The sequence below is a fragment of the Scardinius erythrophthalmus genome (assembly GCF_964197995.2).
Source record: "Scardinius erythrophthalmus genome assembly, chromosome: 14".
In the NCBI taxonomy this organism is placed as follows: domain Eukaryota; kingdom Metazoa; phylum Chordata; class Actinopteri; order Cypriniformes; family Leuciscidae; genus Scardinius; species Scardinius erythrophthalmus.
In genome coordinates, this window is record NC_138234.1 from 34,562,147 (window position 1) to 34,584,421 (window position 22,275).

At 36.2% G+C, this 22,275-nt stretch overlaps 3 protein-coding genes across 6 annotated transcripts in view; 1 reads left to right on the top strand and 2 right to left on the bottom strand.

The window, feature by feature from the left end:
* Positions 1 to 2,385: 2,385 nt before the first annotated feature.
* mfsd8l1 (major facilitator superfamily domain containing 8-like 1) lies at positions 2,386 to 15,248 on the bottom strand. Its single transcript, XM_081385634.1, has 12 exons — positions 15,002 to 15,248; positions 12,764 to 12,949; positions 12,624 to 12,686; positions 12,427 to 12,546; positions 11,421 to 11,500; positions 11,039 to 11,342; positions 8,147 to 8,220; positions 5,222 to 5,435; positions 5,022 to 5,144; positions 4,348 to 4,478; positions 4,152 to 4,237; positions 2,386 to 3,343 (listed from the first exon to the last, which is right to left on the bottom strand). Exons 1-11 carry the CDS (start codon positions 15,075 to 15,077, stop codon positions 4,157 to 4,159), a joined length of 1,452 nt encoding a protein of 483 aa, XP_081241760.1. The 5' UTR covers positions 15,078 to 15,248; the 3' UTR covers positions 2,386 to 3,343; positions 4,152 to 4,156.
* A 657-nt stretch (positions 15,249 to 15,905) lies between these two features.
* Positions 15,906 to 21,586, bottom strand: polr2h (RNA polymerase II, I and III subunit H). 3 transcript variants are annotated; one of them, XM_081384187.1, is made up of 6 exons: positions 21,410 to 21,568; positions 21,169 to 21,268; positions 20,226 to 20,309; positions 17,248 to 17,341; positions 16,887 to 16,970; positions 15,906 to 16,804 (listed from the first exon to the last, which is right to left on the bottom strand). In XM_081384187.1, exons 2-6 carry the CDS (start codon positions 21,239 to 21,241, stop codon positions 16,687 to 16,689), a joined length of 453 nt encoding a protein of 150 aa, XP_081240313.1. In that variant the 5' UTR covers positions 21,242 to 21,268; positions 21,410 to 21,568; the 3' UTR covers positions 15,906 to 16,686. The 3 variants fall into 3 exon arrangements, with proteins under 3 accessions (XP_081240313.1, XP_081240315.1, XP_081240314.1); XM_081384189.1 differs by having other exon boundaries at positions 16,050 to 16,804; positions 21,554 to 21,586; XM_081384188.1 differs by having other exon boundaries at positions 16,050 to 16,804; positions 21,535 to 21,586.
* A 350-nt stretch (positions 21,587 to 21,936) lies between these two features.
* Positions 21,937 to 22,275, top strand: part of armc9 (armadillo repeat containing 9) — a 45,368-nt gene continuing 45,029 nt past the window's right edge. Inside the window, exon 1 of one of the 2 annotated variants that reach the window (XM_081384900.1) lies at positions 21,937 to 22,106. The gene's annotated coding sequence lies outside the window, so the exon portion shown is untranslated. The remainder of the gene's footprint in view (positions 22,107 to 22,275) is intronic. The other variant, XM_081384899.1, reaches the window with a different exon arrangement.

Below are 22,275 nucleotides of genomic sequence, written 5' to 3' on the forward strand. Positions count from 1 at the left end.
TTCGTTCCCTCATAACCAACCCCCCCCCCCCCTCGGTCTAGATTCAGGGTTCACAGAAAGGCCAGTGAATAGGCCCCGCCCTCAGACAGCTTTGCTCCGCCCATCGTTAAGCGACTCGCGACGCGTAACGGTTTCTTCACACAGAAACGCAGCGCCCCCTGTTGCGTGGACCTGGAAAATCATGCAGAGCGTTTTCAAAGCATTCCTTTTTTAATAATAATTACATTATTACAGAACGACAGACTACTCATATATTTGTTAAATATTTGGTCATGCTTTTATGGATGGATCTTTCATGTAAAAATATATAACATTTTCTTTTAATATTGTAACTTTTTTCCTGATATTTCCATTAAAGCCCAGTGTAATTTACATATAACAGCTAACATTCAGCATTTGAGTGTTCTTCAGCTTAAGTGAAACTGCATATTAATATTTGTTATTGAACATATTCTTACATATTATATTTAAATTTTTAATGTTTTAGGAGAACTAATTTGTAATTGTGAAAAAAGCTTAATAATAAGAAATATAAATATCAAAGCTATACTATTATTGTAGCTCCAACTCTTAAATATGTTTTTCTTACATGGATTTGTTTGTCATATTTTCCAATAAATACCTAAAAATTAATGTCTAATGTCTAATGTCTTAATGTCTTGAGTCATTTTGCTTATCAACTAAATGTGTCTTGATTCAAGTCTTGTTTACAAAAAATGTATCAAAATGTAATGAGTTTTAGGCTTAAAACATAAAACATTTTGAATTAATTTTTAAGTTTATTTTTTGTTTGCACTGGCAGATAAACTCACTCGGTTTTCTTTTTCTTTTTCGTCAGATGTAATATCTGTTGTCATTTAGCATCTAAAGTAACTTTATCTTGATTTAAGAATGTTTAGATATGTGTACTGGAAAACAAGACAAAAATACTGAGAAAGAAAATCTTTTTTTGCAGTGCACTGACAACTTTGCATTTTATCCAATGATGTACAGCAAAATCTGGGATTAATATTAATATTTAATTCATTCCAGGAAATAACAAATTGCGATATTCTGAAAAATTCCAAACATTTTGACAAAATAAATAAAAAATTTCTTGAGAACATTTCCCAAATCTTGCTGGAAAACATGATCATCAGGTTATTAACTTTTCATATAAAATTATTTTGCGTTTAATATAATTTATAATGAAAATAAATAGAAAAATGCAACAACAACAAAAATTACATGTTTAGATACTGAGTAATTACAGTTTTTGCTAATTAATATTATCAACCAAAATGTGACATTATATAATAGGAACATTAGTATTCTTATAAAGTTAAAGAGAACAGAAAAACAAAACAAAAAATGGAGATTTGTAAGAGAAATGAATCATCCAAATGTATCCAGCCTGGCAACATTTGTCCAAGGTCAGTTTATTAAAAAGCGTGGGGTAAAAATTGGTTTCATGGGAGAAAAATAACATAAAACACAAGAAAAGAAAAGAAAAAAAGACTTCAAACCCTGCAAGCATCGGAGAGATGAGTCCAACATCGCATTTTATGGCTGACACGGATTCCATTATTTCCGGCATGGAAATGTTTAAATAGCTATTAAAAAGAAGCCATTTTATTTATTTATTTAAAATTATTTTTTAATTAAAAACAGTGTGTCTAGGATAAAAATTATTTTGTATTAATGAACCCACTAGATAAACTAAATATCAAATAAAAATCTGACAAAATAAAGTGTGACCAAATGTAAATTAATCAAAAGTTGAAAGGTTAAATTCACCACGTTACAAACACAAGACATATAATTGCACTAAAAACAAAATTAATAAACATAAAATATATATATATATATATATATATATATATTGTTGGTTCCACATAAAGCTATATGTCTGGCCACACACTTAAATTATGGAAATTCATGACACACATTATATGACACGTATATTGAATATGTTAAAACAATAATTACATTCATTCTACGTTTGCGAAAGACAAAATATTTCATTATAAAAAAAGAACAAAATCAAAAACTATTTATACTACTATTTAGTTGTTGTATAGTAGTGATCATCATTGTAATTTCACTAATAACAAATACTGGCATTTTACAATCAGCCAACGCAGATGAGGAGAAGAGAGAAATTAAATTCAGCATTCATACCTCAATATTTCTCATTCATAAAGGTTGCTGATAGTGTTTTCTGGGTTGAGGGTGTCCTCTAGTGTACAGTTGATGTAATGCTGTCTTCTACACAGTTAAACTTAACATCAATCTAATATTTTATCAACACAAGCATCATTAAATGTTTTAGTTGAATGAATTCATGAATAAATGAATATAGATATATATTAACACCGATGCATTTTAAAGGGATATTTCTGTTAAAAAAGAAAGAAAAATTTGGATCTACTGAAATAAACTTTTGTGCTTTCACTGCTTTCTTTTTTTTTATATATATATATTTTATATATTTTGATATTGCAGGATTTTACACAGCATTCTTGCACTTACTATTCAACCCCATCATGCTGACATTTAAAAAATCAGTTTAGTCTTAATGACATGAAAATATGTCAAGATCAAGTCATCTTGTTTGATTAATTTTAGAAACAAATATTGTTCTTGGTATAAGAAAATTATGCCTAAATGATAAATATTCTAATCTTCAATCCTGTAACGTTCAACCCCAAAACATTTCAGATGTAACAGGGTTTACTAAATATTTTTGAGAAAGAAATGTAATGGGGTTATTATGATTATTTTCAATTATAATCTACATATCTTATGGTACTTTAGGCCTGAGGTGGTAAAATATGACTTTTGAAAGTAGCAAATGAAAAAAAAGGAAATGAATACATATAAAAATGACCCAAGTGAAGTTCATCATTTCAAAAAAGCATTATATCATTTTTTCAATCATCAATCAGCAGCTCCAAAATATATTAAAGCCCTAAACTTAATGCATTAATCTCTTAATTATTATTATAAAAACATCATGACACACATAAACGGATTTTCCCTGGGAATGTGGCCGGTTCGTTCTTAATCATAAAACATTTGATCCACTGCAGTTTCCATAGGAAATATAGTGTACATTCAGATTTATCAGAAGAGTCTTTGCCTTGATCAGAGCTCTGCACAGACCCTCCTCGTTTCCTTTTCTCATGTTGTTCTTACCCCGCTCCTGAAGGCTTCATGCACTGCCACTTATGTTTATTCCTGCAGTAAATGCAGATTCTCTCCAGTCGTCACCAGTGAATCACATGTTAGTGAATCAACCCTACACCACTTACTGGAGGTCAGTGTGTCAGTAAACAGCTTGCTCACCAACAACGGCACAAACCTAGAAACAAATAAATCATTTATTTAGTGATGGATCATTTTGCCAAACTACTTAAGGTTTATTTTCAATAATTTCATTCTTTTAATCTCAAAATGAATTTTAATTAACTAATTAAAAATACCTTTAGAAGAGATGTAGAGTCAGTGAATGCATTTTAATTAATGCAATACCCCACTAGGCAATATGCTCAATTAGACCTTACATTTCCTTTGTGATAAATCTGTGATCTTGATCATTTTTGACATTAAAGGGAAAAGTTATGTTTCTATATACAATTAGGGGGAGGGGAGGAATACTAAATAACATTGTAACTGCATGAAACTCGCTGAAAAACATGATTAATTCATGCGAGTAAGTGTTACAAGATGTAATATAAGTCTCAGGTGTCCCTAGCCGCGTTTCCATTACCCTTCAAATCGCGCAAATTGAAATTGCGAATTGAAAATACGCCCAATGAAAACACGTCAATTTCGCAAAAACTCCCATTTATCGCAAAAAAGTTGTCCCGCTCGCATGAGGTGATTTTTCAGGCAATTCGAAAAATAAATATTTCGCAAAACTGCAATGGAAATAGTTTTCCTGTCATTTTTGTGTGGAAGCAAAAACACGCTGTTTTCGTGTCTGTATCTTTAAATGCAAATTAGCTCCAGCACCCCTCCCCCTTTCCAGAAGTGGGCTGTGCCTTCATACTCCAGGCAACACAAGGACGTGTTTTTTTTGTTTGTTTGTTTTTTCTCTCATTTTGGGGTCACTCACACATGTAAAAAAAGCGAGACGCGGGCAATAGAAAGCGTAAGGTGTGGAGTACCTGTGTCAGTCTTCAGATTCAGCGCCTGTCGGACTGTCCACCGTTACAGGCTCCACCAGACGCTCATACGACACCACCATCATGATCTGTCAATCATTCACAAGGAGATATAGTTTAACCACAGAGCTGCTCAAACGTCTTCAACGTGTGTCCTCACACTCTCGTGTGTGCACTAGATGCTCCAAACAAGACTCACGGTAAGCAGGGCAAGCAGACCCATCATCACCCCCATCATCACATAGAGGTCAGAGGTCAGCCCGCCGGCCCAGAGAGGACCGAGGATGGTGGCCAGTCCTCCGACAGAGCGGCGGATCCCCTGACTGAATCCTGAGAAGAAACAAACAAGGCCTTCGTCTAAGCAAACATTGATTATTAGAGAACCAGAAAAACTAGAAAAGTTTGTCTAGATGAACTTTGCTTGACAAAGCCTTGCCTAAAAGTTTAAAGGTGTGGTATAATTCCCTTTTCACAAGATGTAAAATAAGTCTCTGATGTCCCCAGAGTGTGTATGTGAAGTTTTAGCTCAAAATAACCCACAGATATTTTTTATATCATGTTAAAATTGTCACTTTTTAAGGGTGAGCAAAAACGCGCCGTTTTTGTGTCTGTCTCTTTAAATGCAAATGAGCCGATGCTCCCGGCACAGAGGGCCTGTGTATGTGAATTTTGAGCATTTTACTTTGTAGATGTTGTTTATGCTCAAACATCACACCCTAACTAAAGTTAAAAAAGTGAAATCATAATCAACCACCCCTTTAAAAAGCCAGAGAGCTCCACTAACAGAAGATGGAGGCCACTAAGAGTGATCTTTTCAGAACTCAATGCATTGTAATGTGTTTCGTTTTACTTTATTTTTTACTACTAACTGACCTTGCGTCTTCTGTGATGTAATTTTGGAGAAGAGCGACACCTGGGCAACCGCCACAAAAGGAAGGCCCAGGACCTGAAGGAAAACACCAATGATGAACTCCGCCAGCTGCCACGCAAATCCACCTAAACCAAAGGAACACGTGTGAGCCGTGTGGGATTCCCAGCATCCGAGACGGCGCGCTCCTCCTTCTTCTTCTTACCCTGAGGATTGGCCAGGAAGATCAGGCACCAGACGCAGGAGATGTTGCAGAGGATGAGGCCGACGGCCAGCACCACTCGCTCCGCCACGCGCTTGCTCAACCAGCGCACGAACACGAACCCAGCGATCACCTCCACGCCACATATACAGTACATGATGCTGTTCTCCAGCTCGCCGAAGTTGAAGAACTTCTGCGTCAAAGGAGTCACCATAGTCTGGAGGGACAACGGTACACTTAGTAGTAAAAAACCTGCTGAATTTGAAATGAGGCGACAAATTGGATGCAGAATTGGAATCGAAATTTTAATTTAAGGAAGAAGAAACAAAAATGGAATAAAAATTGTCAATTTAAATCTCAACTATTTAAATTATTTAATTTATATGTATTGCAAATATATGTAATAAATTAACTAAGGCTGCAACTAACGATTATTTTGATAATCGATTAGTTGGCCAATTATTACTTTTTTTTATTACTTCGATTTATATATATATATATATATATATATATTTTTTTTTTTTTTTTTTTTTTTTTTTGACAAAACACACTTTTTTCCTCATCCAATGCTTTCCTTCAAACAAACGTGCCACTGAATGCTATGAAAACTTATATAGAGAATATATCTATGTCTATGCTATACATTACAGTTATTGTAGTTTGAATTACAAAACAAAATGACAGTTTGAAACTCTACACTAAAAATTAAGATAATAATAATAATAAAAAAAAATATATATATATATATAAACAAACTCAGTGTTAAAAGATTAGGTGGAGAAAAAAAAAGAAAAGATAGAGGAATGTTCTGGGGGAACACACACACACACACACACACTCACTCTGGACACAGTAACCTGTTACTGTCATTTCTTTATCCTGTAAATGTTAGAAACATCTTACATTTATATTCAATTATCCCTTTACAGTTGCTACTCTCATAAAATACTTGAATTACATGTAGACTTTTAAACCTAAATTTAACGACCAACAACAGTAAAATTGATATTTTTGTGCTGCATATTAATTGCCGTCCTCTGTAATGCGTCCTGTGTGTTTGACACCGGCGCTCGTTCGGTAAAGTCTGAAGTCTGAGCCTTCATGAGAAATGGAAATACTTGCGAGTATTTGTAACATTTACAGATAAGGATATAACCGTAACATGCAAGTTTTGCGCCGAGGAAACATATCGCGCATTAAACAGCACACGCATCTGTCAAAGCGCTTACCGCGTTAAACATTACGCTTTTGCATTAGCTTGAAGCTTAAAATGAAGAATTCTCATGTTTTGGGCGGCTTGGATCGCGCACCTGTCCCACAACAGCTCAATCCTGATCCATCCGCTAATTTTTAGATGCATTTTGTCCATAGAAATGTGTTATTAAGTGCTGTAACATAGCCCGTCTACGGAGAGCCTGGCCACTCCCTATTAAGTCCTATTGTACCGAATTGTGGTTGTAGTTCCACCAGAGTTCCACTGGGGGCGATCGCCCATGAGTGCAGACTGAATGGGAGTCTATGGGGCTAGACGGCTAAATTTGTCTCTTTCACCTGATTGCCGTTGAGAAATCTCAGATTTGATTGTAGGTTTTGCAAGTTCAACATGGGTTATAGGTCGAAAGTTGAATGAACGAGTACTTATGTCCTTTCGATTTCTTACAGGTTGAGTTGTTGTTGCCCATAACATGCTAGCATTCTGCTAATGAACGCTAATTGGTCAGTGAAGGACTGATTACGACCAGAGATCACGCTTGATGGTCTTTTAAAACAACAAAACAAAAACTCTTCTAGCACGTGTATTTACCTGTGTCAGCGCAAAAGCACCAGTGACTGAAGGACTGCCGTAAGCAGTATCTCTGGTCGTACGATGTGTATGACGTCATTGACATTTTAAAAGACTTTTTAAAGCAAATAAGTGACTAAAAAAAAATCGAACACCCAGCAATGTGTAATTTCTTTGCATCTCCTTTCGAATACAACATTCAAATTACTAGACAAAAAATTATATCCTGAGAAAAGTGGATTTTGAGGGTTATAGCGCCATAGACCTCCATTCACTCTGCACTCGTCCTGTGAGCGCCCTCATATGGAGCCGGAGTGAAACTGCAACCAGTTCAGAAGCCGGAAGTTTACCGAGAGTGGAAGTTCTCCCCTTATTAGACATTCTCTGGCTGTATTTTGACACGACTGGTGGCGGAAGTTTTCCGTTCATTGTCGGCAGACATGACTAATCGATAATGCCGATGATTTTCATTATCGATTAGCTGTTGCAGCGTAAAATTAACTTTCATTTTATGGAGAAACTGAAAACAAAGTGGTGACATATTGCAAAATTAAAATCTTGCTTTGATGGCATAATTAGTTCAAAATGAATGATGACATTTTCCCACAAAACTTGCATTGAATCTAAATTAAAATTCAATAACTTCCATTTAGTGTCATTTCGGTTCAAAATCATGTGGGTATGCCGTGATTTCAATTCAATTACAATTCAAATCCAAATCCATTCAAATTTCAGTTCAACATTCTGTGGAGCTTGTGGCATCTACACATTTTGTGGAATGTGTGGCAAATTAAATCTGAATTCAAATCAATTCAGATTCAACATTGTGAAGTGTGTGGCAAATTCAATTCAAATTCCAGTTAAAATAATCTCAAATCCAAATCCAGATCATTTCAAATTCCAATTCAACATTCTATGAAGTGTGTGGTAAATTCAACGTTTGAGCGTGGCCAACTCAATTTAAATTCCAACACATGAAATTGAAAGTGTCAATTGTTAAATTCAGAATTTTGCCAAACCTGCTACTGCAGGTGTGTGAGTGTGAGTGTGAGTGTGTGTGTGTGTGTGTGTGTGTGTGTGTGTGTGTGTGTGTGTGTGTGTGTGTGTGTGTGTGTGTGTGTGTGTGTGTGTGTGTGTGTGTTCACCTCCAGAGCGGTCTGATTAAACAGTGTGATGAACTGAGCTGCCAACAGCACAACCACCTCCTCTCTGAGGAACTCTGAAAGTAAAAATTATGAAACACACAAGTGTATATTCAGCCAAGCTGATTCACATACAGAAATGTACAGTACAATGACCTAATTTTATTATACAGTTAGTAAACTCTAAAATATGTCAAACTAGGTTTCCAGACTCAATTTATATTAACCCTTGTGTGGTGTTAATATTTTTGTTACTCAGCCACTGTTCGTGGGTCTGGTGGACCCGCTGCATTTTTGGGTTTTTAATTCAACACAATCAAAAATGTTACGTTAAAATACTCAACAGATGTTTACTTCATCCCAATTACAAGCAATATAAACAGCATGTATGGTCAATATTTTCTCTTTACCTTTGTTAGATCACATTTAAGAATTGCAACCTCGTGTGGGAATGGCAGGAGTAGAAGCACAAAACTCACTCTTGCACTCTTTCACACTTACACACAATCTCTCTCTCACACGCACGCACACACACACTCATGCAGACACATACACACACCCACAACACACACACAGACACACACACACACACACACACAAAACACACACATACACACACCCACACACACACTCACTTGGATATGTGGTGTACAGTCACTCTCCTTAGGCATATTGGTTTTTCTAATGTACAAACTGTATAATCTATCCCCCTACACTAACCCTACCCCTAAACCTACCAATCACAGAAAACTTTTGGCATTTTTTGAATTTCAAAAAACACCATTTAGTATGTTTTAGTATGAGGACACAGATGTCATCATAAACCATGTTTACGTTGTAATACCCATGTCATTATACACATTTGTGTCCTCATAAACCATATACAAGAACATACACACACTAACAGCAGGCCCTGACAGGAGGAGGACAGAGTAAAGGTACACAGGACCTACAATTTCCACACTTTTATTAGCCCCGGGTCCAGTGGACCCGAACATCCTGTGTGTAATATAAATGTGTAGGGGGGGTGTACAGTGTGTTTTCATTAAAAATGTGTTCTGATATACATTCCTCAGAAAATGAGCCAAGGCCAATGAGTCTCAGTTTGAAAAAATAATTAATTGTATAATTTTTCTTTTGATAAAAAATTAAAACGGGTCCAACAGACCCGAACACCATACAAGGGTTAAAGGAGAACTCCGGTCAATTTTAACATTGAGCTCATTTTATTGTACATTTGGAGTGCTGTCAATACAGAGAACAACGACAAAAATCGGTGTTGCCTACACCGAGTTATTCTATTTTTAAAATTTGCACCCTGTTGACTTCAATGGGGCAAGTACTAAACCTGCTTTTAGCCTCTTAACATCCTTGATGTGTCATTACAAGTGCACAGCTAATGTGAGTGATTCCTTCTGAGTGAACACAGGTGAATCTGACTGCAGTAGATGTGAAAGATATGAATAAAAATGATGTTATTTAAGCCAGCGCAAATACCTGTTTACATCCTGTTTTTCGGTTGAAGTCCAAAGTAATCGATTGCCGAGTTCACGCGCGTGATCATAGGTAACTAAACCTATGCGCGTGAACTCGGCAATCGACTACTTTGGACTTCAACCGAAAAACAGGATGTAAATACAGGTATTTGCGCTGGCTTAAATAACATCATTTTTATACATTTCTTTCACATTTACTGCAGTCAGATCCACTCGTGTTCACTCAGAAGGAATCACTCACATTTTCTGTGCACTTGTAATGACACATCAAGGATGTTAAGAGGCTAAAAGCAGGTTTAGTACTTGCCCCATTGAAGTCAACAGGGTGCAAATTTTAAAAATAGAATAACTCGGTGTAGGCAACACCGATTTTTGTCGTTGTTCTCTGTATTGACAGCACTCCAAATTTACAAAAAAATGAGCTCAATGTTAAAATTGACCGGAGTTCTCCTTTAAGTGAGATTCAAACTTATCTGAGCATTTAGTGTGTTTTTCTATGGCACCAAACAAACAAAAGATCTTTCTCCTTTAAGTAAAGCAGCTTTGAAAGTCTAATAAAAAGAATTCTACAGTAATCCTATTAGTATACTAATAAGTCAAGCTGTGTGCTTATATTTATATATATATATATATATATATATATATATAGACAGTAACAGTTTAATAGGATAAAGGTGTATTTTAAACTTATTGTCAGATTAAAAATTAATCACAATTCAATAAATTCCACTCGTTTCAATTTAAAATCCTGTGAACACATCCCGATTCCAATTCCAATTTAAATCAATTTCAGCTCAAATCAAATTAAAATGGATTCAAATTTAAATTAAAAAATTTGTGGAGCTTGTGGCAAATTCTATATAAATTCCCAATCAAATCAATTCACATTCGTTCAAATTCCAATTCAACATTTTCTGGAATGTGTGGCAAATTAAATTTAAATCCAAATCAATTCGAATTCCAATAAAAAAAAAAATACTCCATTATAGAATGTTTCATATATATTTGATAGGACACAAAACTTAAAGTTCATTAGAAATCAAAATGATTTCTTTTTTAATTCATGTTCCTCGTAATCTTGAATCAGAATAACTCCCCCTCCCTCCCTCTGCATCTCATCTCTTCTCTTCTCTGATGACGAGGGCGGGGCAACCTGTCAATCACATCAGATCCACCAATAGCAAAGCACCACCATCCAATCAATTCCCCACATACAAAATAAAGCCCCGCCCACATTTATTCGTATTCATGTGCCGTTTCACTGGGATATATGTCACATTAGGGAAGAAAACACTATTGCAGCTTCTGTTTCATGACGACTTTAGGACAGACAAACTAATTGACTTGTTCTAATGAATGTTATTTTTCAGATTTTGAGAATATGTATTTTTGCGGTCACCTCTGCTGGCACTGAAGTTCTTGAAGGGACTGGAGCTGACGTCCTCCGGTGGAGGGGGAACATGAGTCACTTCTCCATTGGCCACTGAAGAGGCTCTGGACTGGACACTGGTGACCGTCCCGTACGACCCGGTGAGCTCACTGGGCCCAACCAAAGGCTTGCCCTCTTCATTGTCCTCCTCCTCCTCTTCTTCTTCTTCCCGCACCTCTCCGTTCCTCTGACGCCTGTCGTCTTGAGGAGTGAAGTCCCAGTACATGAACAGGACCACGAACTGAAGGAGGATCCACAGCAGACACATGAAGAGCTGGAAAACACAACAGATCCATCAGGGCGAGCGCGTCTGCGAACGTCCACACACGCTTCGAGCGCTTCAGTCTCTCACCCCTGGGGACGTGTACTTGTTCACGGTGAAAGGCCCGACCTGGAAGTCACAGAGCCGGAGGAAGATATTGAACGCAGGACCTAGAAGACAAACAGGACAAAGTCAGCATTCGGAAAACAGTATATGAACACCAAGCTGTGCTGTCATTACCAGAAAAATAATTCATATTCATATACATTTTTCTTAAATGTAACAATGCATGTGTAAGTATTTATATACACAGTACACACACATATATAATGTAAACACAAACTTTTATTTTGGATGCGATGAATCGTTGCCCAGCACTAAAAAAAAATCGTACTGACCTTAAACTTTACAACAATTTTTTTATCTTTTTATTTATTTTTTCACATATTTATTCACATACTCATATTTATTTATTTATTAAGGTCAAGAATTTTTTAGAAAAATACATCAAATTTTGTGTTTTTCATCAAACCTTATCATGAACCCCCAGAACGCATGTATATACGACACGTGTCGCGTGGGATCATTCTGTAATACTTCTGTGCCTTTTTTTAAAAGCGTGCCGCTGGTCCTTATTCAATGCCATTATATAGGACTTTTTTAATTTATTTTTTAAATGATGATATAATTTTCATTTTAGGGTGAACTATCCCTTTAACTGTGTGTTTGCAGTTGCTGGAGAAGCTGAAGCTGGCAGTTACAGTAAGGGGTGTTACACTTCCAACATGCGCCTGAGGTGTTCGGCCAATCACAGCACACAGGGTCAGCTGGCCAATCACAGCACTCTGAGCTTTTCAGAGGGAGGCGTTTTATAGAAATCAGCGCGTTTCAGACACACTGGGAATAGAGGTTCTGCAATAATGTGATAAACAATGTGTTTTTTAGCATTAAAGCATGTAACCTTATTCTATCACACCCAATAAACAAAATAATACACTTAAAATAGCATAAGAGTGTGTTCAGCAGAATAGTTGCTGAATCTAAAAGGGTAACGACTGCTATGTTTATTGCACATGATTGGTTGTTTTGCACCTACCAATGAGAAGCCCAGCCTGACGGCAGGCCATGACCGCAGCGAAGACGGTCGAACGGTCCTCAGGGGCCGTGTTTCGAGTCAAGAAGCCAAAGATAGAGGATCCAGCACCAGTGCCGATACCTAGGACAGCAGAACCCAGTTCCATCACTAAAGCACCACACACACACACACTTAAAGAAATTAGATTGAAACTTCACCTGCAACTAGACGACTGCCGAGCAATAACCATTTGGAGTATCCCATAAAATACAGGAAATTACCTAAAGACAGACAGAGAGAGATGTTACCCACAAGCCACTGGTGTTGCAAGCGTAGTCTCCGTGAGGTTCGGGCTTACCAACAATCTCGAAGACATTGGCGAACAGGATGATCTTCTTGGTGCCGAGCGTGCGGTCGGACCATAGGCCGAACAGAGGCCCGGCGAGGAGCCCGCTGAAGCTGAACGCTGATAGGCTGAGGCCGAGGAAGTACGGCGCCGCATCCAACGTCTGCAGATACCGCCATATCGTGGGCAAGATCACAGCTGGAAAACCCCTGCGTGTGAATATTACTGCTACATCTGATATTATATTTTAATTATTATCCTTATAGATAGTGTGGTAGATTGTTAATAGATAAAATATTAACTGTATATTAAACTAACCATGTCTCTAATATCTAACCGTACTTCTCTTTTCAGGCCTAACATGATAACACTTGGAAACACAATGTACTAAAACGTTCTGTCCTGTGTTTTTGGATGTTGTATTGCCATACCCCTTTGACTTTGGTTGTGTGAGTGTAAAAATAACACATTTGGGAATTGAAACTAGACAGACAGATGACTAAATTTGAACCTTGAACAATGAAGTAATCATTAAAACAAAGTTTGCTTTACCTGGTAACAGAAGGGTTTGTCTATGAAAACTATCAAATTGTGGGGAAATTATGTAATGCCGTATGACATTTTTGCCATTCCTCCTTATTCTATAAAAACGGTTGTATTCGTGTTAGCTGGTGGGACTCTCAATGGAATTTGTCTGAGATCCTCCGGCCTTGCTTCTTCTTGGGAGAGATTCCCTGAGAACTGCTCGGGAAGATCTCCTGGCCGTGATTAAAGCATTTAAAGGACATTTGCTAAGGTCTGTTTGTCAATTATTCCTGCGCAGGAAGAAAGCTAGTTAGGGAAGCAAGTTAGTTAGGTAGACTATATATTAAGCGTCGATTGGAGACGGCCCAGGTAATTATTAAACACCGACTGGAGACGTTAGCGATCGTCGATTAGAGACGGCCCCGGTCAGATTAGATAGGACTTAGTTAGGTTTAGGGAAAAAATCTACAACAATAGTCAGCTTAGTAATTAATGCCAGTTTATCATTATATATATATATATATATATATAACCTCTGTGACTCACTATTATGAAAAATCTGAAGAATCTCTGAACACAAAGAGCGATTCGGAGACAGGAATGTCAGAAATTGTCTCTTATACAAGAAACAAGTGTATTAGAAACAAGTAACAATTCAGTCACGGTTATTAGCGACATCCCGTTACACGTGACAGTATCCAAGACAGTATCCTTGTTATTATATGGAGTCTAGAAGAAGGGGGATTTACATTATTAAGAATTTTCCAGACAACTGAAACATTTAGCAACATTAGGCCTATTAATTTATTTTACATTTATATAAGGAATCCAAATAAAATAACAAACTAATAACAAATAACTTTTTTTCTTTTTATCATAGCAATATGAATATTTTAATGTTTACCAAGGAAACGCTATGGTACATTGGTGTCCCATTAACTTAACTAGTATAATATTATGTCAAATTCCCATTAACTGAACAAGTATATGACATGTTAATATTATGTTAAATTCCCATTAACTGAACAAGTAGGCTATATGACATGTTAATATTATGTTAGATTAATGATAAATGTTCAGTACTTAAAATCCAAATCCAGTAAAATGTCAGTTCAACATCCTGTAGTGTGTAGCGTTAGTAGATTCAACTCACATTTGAGTTCAAATCAAATTTATTTAAATTCCAGTTAAAAAATGAGCGGCGCTCGAGGCAAATTCAAATTAAATATTTAATCAAAATCAATTTATGAATCCTAAGTCCGAATAAATGTTAATTCAAATGTTAATTCAATTCAACTTTTTGTTACACTCGTGAAAAATTCCATTTAAATCAATTTACATATTAGCCTACATTATGCGGAGTGTATGGAAAATCATATTCGAATCAATTCATTATGATTTTTTCCATATGACATTTGAAACATAGCAACATTATTTGCTATATGTAGGCTATACATTTATTCTGATATAAGGAATCCAAATAAGATACACACACACACAAAAGCGCCACGCCACGACACGGTAAGTTACTATATCAATATTTTGATGCAAGTTACCATAGTAATGTCATGCTAGTGTGGAGTACCAGTAGCTTGAAGTATATCTAAATATTAATGACACTTGTTCTGTTCTACAGTGAAAATAGCGTCTGATAGCATTAATACAGAATTATTTTAAAGAAAGTAAGTTACTGATATTAGCCATACTGTAACTCTGTGAACTCACCGTACTCGATGCCGCTCAGTAAGAAGATCAGTCCTATCGTGAAGAAGGTCAGTCTCCTCTTGCGCCTATAGTCCATGTTACACTCTTCTTAACAACATTTATCGGTTATCGCAGCGAGTTTGGCTCATTTTATCAGCGCAGCTCGTAATGATCAGGACACCGCGACCAATTACTTCAGCTCAGAGACAGCACTGCAGTGCACACTAGAGAGTGCACACTTCAGCACTGAGGATAGAGACAGCACTGCACACTGCACACTTGAGAGAGCGCACTTCAGCACTGAGGATATCACACACACGGCTAATGTATAGCTATCAGAGAGTTACTCTCACAACTCAGCGCATGTCAGTTATGATGAAATCACGAGCGTGCATTATTCGAACGCAGTGATTTTAATAACAGTAGCCGCAGTGACAGACGCACCTTATGACGTCACTTCCGGTTGGTATTATAAGTTCGACCCACTACTAAATTATCTAGAAAAGTACGCACACCCGAATCTTACCTTTTTTCAAACTATTATAAACATAGCCATGGCATGAAACAAAAGGGGGTTTTGAACATAAAATGTCCGTACTCCTAGTCTTTTGACAATCTGTTAAACTGGTATTCAATTTATGGCAATAATAATTTGAAAGAATTTTTTAATGGCAAAAAAATAATATCAATTCACATTCTATGTTATATTCTTATAAAAAAAAAAAAAAATTATATATATATATATATATATATATATATATATATGTATATAAATATATATATATATAAATATAAATATATAAATAGATATATATAGATATATTACACAATTTTATTATTTTAAAATGTAGAATTAATGATTTAATAAATAGAAAAATATTAAATGTATACACTATTTTAAAATGTATATTTTAAATAAAAAAATGTAATATTCTATTTCACTTAAATAATTTCACATATTTAAATATAGATTTTAAAATAAAAAGTCCAAATGTAATATATAATTTGCATAAATGTGTGTGTGTGTGTAAATATATAATTAATTTTAATATTATTGTTTAATTTGTTAAATAGAAAATAACAAATAGCCTAAGGGTTTTAAAGTGTATTTTGACATTCAATGTTGGTCAAGTATCTCCTTTCAAAAAATATTTCGAACTCTAATGTGATATTCTCTGTTTTGCCACTGTATACAGACACCCAAGGGTTAAATATGTTATCCAGCCCCTCATCTGACGGAAACTTCTGTCTTATGATTTCCATTACGAGCCTCTCAGTGCAAACTGTGCCGCACACACTGACGCTTTTTTTCCCTTTAAATTACATTAAACTGCATTTCTTTCTATGTTGGGACGTCATTTCATTCTCAAGGCCCAGGATGCAGTTCTTCAGACGCTTTTAGACAATTTCTCATTTACTGATAAACAGTTTAAAAGAAAACAAAGGTACAAAATGTTATTTATATCTTAATGTGATTCAATAGGGATTGGATTAAAACGTTTGTCCAACACATGGACAGTTCATCAAATGTTTTGAACATATAAACAAAATGTTTTCTACGCAATTTCCCACAGGCCACAGTTTCCAGATATCATCAGCAACATCAGTCTCTCATCAAAGAACGTCGTGTTAAAAAAAAAAAAGTAGTCTCCTCAGTCCTGAATAGTGAGAATCCCGGCGGATCAGGAAAAGCGATGGGAAACCCTTCAGAAAGCCAGTTTCTTCATCAGCAGATAAACCCTGGAGTCCACCTCGAATCCATGCAGGTTATTGGCATCTCCCTGAAGCCGCATCAGCAGGCCCCCGTAAGACACGTACGCCGATCTGTGCACACACACACACACACACACAATCATTCATTTACTGCATTCACAATGAGAAGCGAGCATTAGAGCAGAGCACTCACAGTCGTGTGGCCGCTTCTGTGGAGGTTTCATCGCCTTCGATCCTATAAACCTTTCCATACATGACATAATCAAACTGATCAGCCCTGCAAAGGAACAACAAACACCAGATATCATCATTAAAATAACAGTCTTCTATGTGAATGTGTGTTAAGGCAACCTATCAATCACATCAGATCCACCAATAGCAAACCACCACCATCCAATCAATTCCCCACATACAAAATCAAGCCCCGCCCACATTTCACTGGGATATCCGTCACAATAGGGGAAGAGAGACTTTTCATATTGCGTTTATAACCAATAAATGTTGATTTAGTGATTTTTTTAGTTACATATGTTATATCATAACCACTTGATTACCTAGACGGTCTGTCATCTTGAGGGTTGTATTCGCCGTCGTCCGGCGTCCCGTCCTCATACAGTGTGCTGGCGATCACCAATCTGAACTTGTCACCTGAGAAAAGGGTGCGTATATATTAGGTTCAAATCACTCACAGTTCGGTTTGTATCACGGTTTCAGTACGGTTCAAATATCCAGACTACAGGCAACAGCACCAATAAACACTATAGAGCAAAGATACCAATAAAATAAAGTGTTTTTCTGGTAGGTCCAACATCAGTTTGAATAAAGAGATCAAATGTAAAATAACATTTAAGTAACTGTATAAATTAAAGATTAATCCTTATTCAAGTTATAAACGCTATTCAATCAAGAGCTGTCAGGGATTTCCTTGTCTTTTGCTGTTGTTGTTTGATTAAAAGCACAGAGAGCAGGAATATTAGGCTACTGTCACTTTAAAGGTGACATATCATGAAAATCTGACTCTTACAGTGTTTAAGTGCTATGATCGGGTCCCCGGTGCATCTACCAACCCAGAAAACGTGAAAAGTGATATCTGATAGCCGATCAGATTTTGCTCCTCTTCTGACGTAGGAAAGGGATCTTCTTATTATATTACGCCCCTTAATCTGCACGTTTCCAAAGCAAAGCATGTAAACTGATCAGTCGTTGCTGCACAGACGAGCACTGAACACTATTGGACCACAGAAAAATGTCACAGTTGTCTTATTTAGACCTCAGGGAACTGTGTCAACTTGTGTAAAAGTTAAACATGACGGTACAAGTCGATGAGATGAATCAATGTAACTCCACAACAAATATATGAATATTTGTCTAAAAGTTGAACCTCTTCCTGAGTCTCTCTGTAAGGCTGCACTCGACACTGGTTATTTCTGAGATTATTCGCGTTTTGTTATTGTGTAAAGGCTCCGCCCTCTTCTGAACGGAGGCGGAGCTCATTTGCATTTAAAGGGACACACACAAAAAACAGCGTGATTTTCCTCACACCCAAGAGGGGCCAAATTTGACAAGCTGGGGGGGGGGGGAGATTTATAATACACCTTGTGAAAGCGGATTAATATGACACCTTTAAGACCTGATGCACGGATCCAGTACACTGACACTGTTACACACACATGCGTTGTCTTTCTCGACTGTTCACTTTCACGTAATGTCTGCTAGGATACTCACCGAGATGGGCATGTTGACATCATTTTTGTGTAAATTTGTCCAACCACAAAACTTGAAAGTGAAGTCAACATTTGTGCGCTGTCTGAGATGTGAGTTATGACAGCCACTGTGTAAATGATTATATTTCAAAAAAAATAATTGGTGTAGAAAATTTACTTTTATAATTATATTTAGGAGTTAATGCAAAACCTGCCTTATGTGCAATATAAAGTATTGTATGTGTGTGTTTATTAGATCTAAAAATAAATAGCAACTGAATTAATCATTTGGGCTCTGTTGTTAATTGTAACCTTTAATATTATAGAAATGTGTAATTAAGGGCTCCCTATATAGTTTACAGCATTAGCAAAGATAGATTTTTTTTATCTGTAAGAATTTTAATTATGATCGAATTTAATTAAACACAGAGACACATAGTTTAATAAAAAAGAAAATAAAAAAAGAAGCAATTTTGTGTTTAGTTTTCTCATACACACCTAAAGGATTATTAGGAACACCATACTAATACTGTGTTTGACCCCCTTTCGCCTTCAGAACTGCCTTAATTCTACGTGGGATTGATTCAACAAGGTGCTGAAAGCATTCTTTAGAAATGTTGGCCCATATTGATAGGATAGCATCTTGCAGTTGATGGAGATTTGTGGGATGCACATCCAGGGCACGAAGCTCCCGTTCCACCACATCCCAAAGATGCTCTATTGGGTTGAGATCTGGTGACTGTGGGGGCCATTTTAGTTCAGTGAACTCATTGTCATGTTCAAGAAACCAATTTGAAATGATTCGAGCTTTGTGACATGGTGCATTATCCTGCTGGAAGTAGCCATCAGAGGATGGGTACATGGTGGTCATAAAGGTATGGACATGGTCAGAAACAATGCTCAGGTAGGCCGTGGCATTTAAACGATGCCCAATTGGCACTAAGGGGCCTAAAGTGTGCCAAGAAAACATCCCCCACACCATTACACCACCACCACCAGCCTGCACAGTGGTAACAAGGCATGATGGATCCATGTTCTCATTCTGTTTTCGCCAAATTCTGACTCTACCATCTGAATGTCTCAACAGAAATCGAGACTCATCAGACCAGGCAACATTTTTCCAGTCTTCAACTGTCCAATTTTGGTGAGCTCGTGCAAATTGTAGCCTCTTTTTCCTATTTGTAGTGGAGATGAGTGGTACCCGGTGGGGTCTTCTGCTGTTGTAGCCCATCCGCCTCAAGGTTGTGCGTGTTGTGGCTTCACAAATGCTTTGCTGCATACCTCGGTTGTAGCGAGTGGTTATTTCAGTCAAAGTTGCTCTTCTATCAGCTTGAATCAGTCGGCCCATTCTCCTCTGACCTCTAGCATCAACAAGGCATTTTCGCCCACAGGACTGCCGCATACTGGATGTTTTTCCCTTTTCACACCATTCTTTGTAAACCCTAGAAATGGTTGTGTGTGAAAATCCCAGTAACTGAGCAGATTGTGAAATACTCAGACCGGCCCGTCCGGCACCAACAAACATGCCACGCTCAAAATTGCTTAAATCACCTTTCTTTCCCATTCTGACATTCAGTTTGGAGTTCAGGAGATTGTCTTGACCAGGACCACACCCCTAAATGCATTGAAGCAACTGCCATGTGATTGGTTGATTAGATAATTGCATTAATGAGAAATTGAACAGGTGTTCCTAATAATCCTTTAGGTGAGTTTATATTGTATATATATATATATATATATATATATATATATATATATATATATATATATATATATAAAATTTATAATAGTGACATGACATAATATTGGAATGAACATCAATGACTTACCGAGATCGACAGGATAAATCTGGATGTTCACATCAAGGATCAGGTCCATTTTGAAAGACTCACTTTCACAGTGAAGACGAGATACTAATAACAACAAAACAAATATGAAATTTTAGTATTTTGATTTTATAGATTGCCAGTGTATTTGGACAACATTGAGTTTGATTTAAAAGTACTTTAGACATTCTTCAGTAACTTTGCAACTACATGTCAACTAGCAGTCATTTGCGTATTAGTAGAGCATTAGGTTCGGGTTAATAGTGTGAGTAGTCTACTAATACTCTAATGAGAGTTAGTGGACATGTACTTGCAAAGTTACTTATAGTCAGAAGAGTGTCTAAAATAGACCATCGAAATAAAGCGAAACCAGACAAATTGTTCTGGCATGGAAGGTCTTTTGTATGATGTTTCATGATATATGTTTTTATTTAGTTGTTGTCTTCCCAGTAGAATTAAAGTAGAATTTACATTAAAATAAATATTAAGTAAAAAGTTAAATAGTTTTATTTTCTTGTTATTTATTTGTACTTCATTTTAAACTTTTTGTTTTAATGTGGAATGCTCAGTATCAATTATTAATGTAGCATTTACATTAAAAACATTAATAGTTAATAGCTAAAATAGTTATTAATGCATTATTTAATGTTTACACTCACTGCCAATAGTTTGGAATAATTAAGATTTTTTATGTTTGTGAAAAAAAAGTCTCTTCTGCTGCATTTATTTGCTCAGATATATAGTAAAAACGGCAATATTGTGAAATATTACTCAATAAGGATACATAGGATTGATAAAAACTTGATTATTCCAGACTTTTGGCCGCCAGTGTTAAGTAAATACTAATTTATTATATAAATACTAATTTAATAATGGATATCGGGGGTAAAAAAAGAAAGAAAAATGGTATTTCTTGAAGTAGAAAACATTAATTTCATATTCTCACCTCTGTCAAACTTTTTCCCATCCGGATCAATATCCTTCACATCAAAGATGTCCTCAAACAGAATCCCAGCCATCTGTCCTCAAACTGGCGAAGTATTATCCTGGTCAAACAAAACAAGGAGGGCAATATTTAACACGTGAATTGTCGATGTTTCATAAAGCCTCATACTAACACTCTCGTTAGTATCAAGTACATTAAACATAGCGTTTTAAATAAACGCTTTTCTGCAAATATGACATACTTTCTCTAGATATATTGTGCGTGATATCGTTCCAGTTAAAAATGTGAGAGAATAACTGTATAAATAAACAACTCTCTTCTCATTCAACACAAATATGAAACATGCCGCGAAACAATGTGCTTCACCTCCGGCCACGTGACTTACTACTGCATCCGGTTCATGGCGCGAATTTACTACGATCATTTTACTTTGCTCTAAAATATAAATATTCCGCCATCGTAGTAAATTACACAGTCGTATTAAAAAAATAAATATATTGACATAAATAGAAAAAGTACTACATACATAAGAATAAATAAATATAACTTCTTTTTAGAAGGCTTGCACGACATAAAATATATATATATTTTTAAATCATGCCAATGTTGATTATAATAAATTAATTCTCAAATAAACAAACCAATAACTTTCATTTACTGGGAAAAAAAAAACTTTCGAAGCCAAATGTATCATCGAGAACTACATTTTATCGCACGTAAAACTACAAACAATTTACGACACTGCTTTCCGGCAACCGTAGTTTCGTTGCGGTTGTTATGAGAAAGCGTCTTCCTCATGGTTACCGCCACGGTTAGCCAAACAGCTTCTGTTTATCCCGCGGAAATCATCTTTAATACTATATATTTCCCGACAGATTTGACATAAAACACATCAGATATGTTGAGCGACGGTTGTACATTAAAATATTCTTAATGCGGTGAGTTCTGTTATACTCAGACTGTAAACTGGCTATCAAACAAGCTAACTAACATAACTGTATGGGTTATACGTTATATATGTGTATTCTGCTTATTATTATATACCTAAAAATATGTGTAGTGTTTTAAGCAGCATATATAAGTCGGTTTATTGTGCGTATGTTTTGC

Bases quoted from the DNA above. Each gene is read 5' to 3' on its own strand.
- polr2h (XM_081384187.1), bottom strand. From the start codon at position 21,241: ATGGCTGGGATTCTGTTTGAGGACATCTTTGATGTGAAGGATATTGAT. The intron at 20,310-21,168 runs GTGAGAATATGA...TGTTGTTATTAG, and splicing joins TGGGAAAAAGTTTGACAGAG to TATCTCGTCTTCACTGTGAA. The intron at 16,971-17,247 runs GTAATCAAGTGG...GTTCCTTTGCAG, and splicing joins CAAGATGACAGACCGTCTAG to GGCTGATCAGTTTGATTATG.
- mfsd8l1 (XM_081385634.1), bottom strand. From the start codon at position 15,077: ATGGACTATAGGCGCAAGAGGAGACTGACCTTCTTCACGATAGGACTG. The intron at 5,436-8,146 runs GTGAACACACAC...TTGTCCCTCCAG, and splicing joins TTAATCAGACCGCTCTGGAG to ACTATGGTGACTCCTTTGAC. The intron at 4,479-5,021 runs GTCAGTTAGTAG...GTTTCTTCTCAG, and splicing joins TACATCACAGAAGACGCAAG to GATTCAGTCAGGGGATCCGC.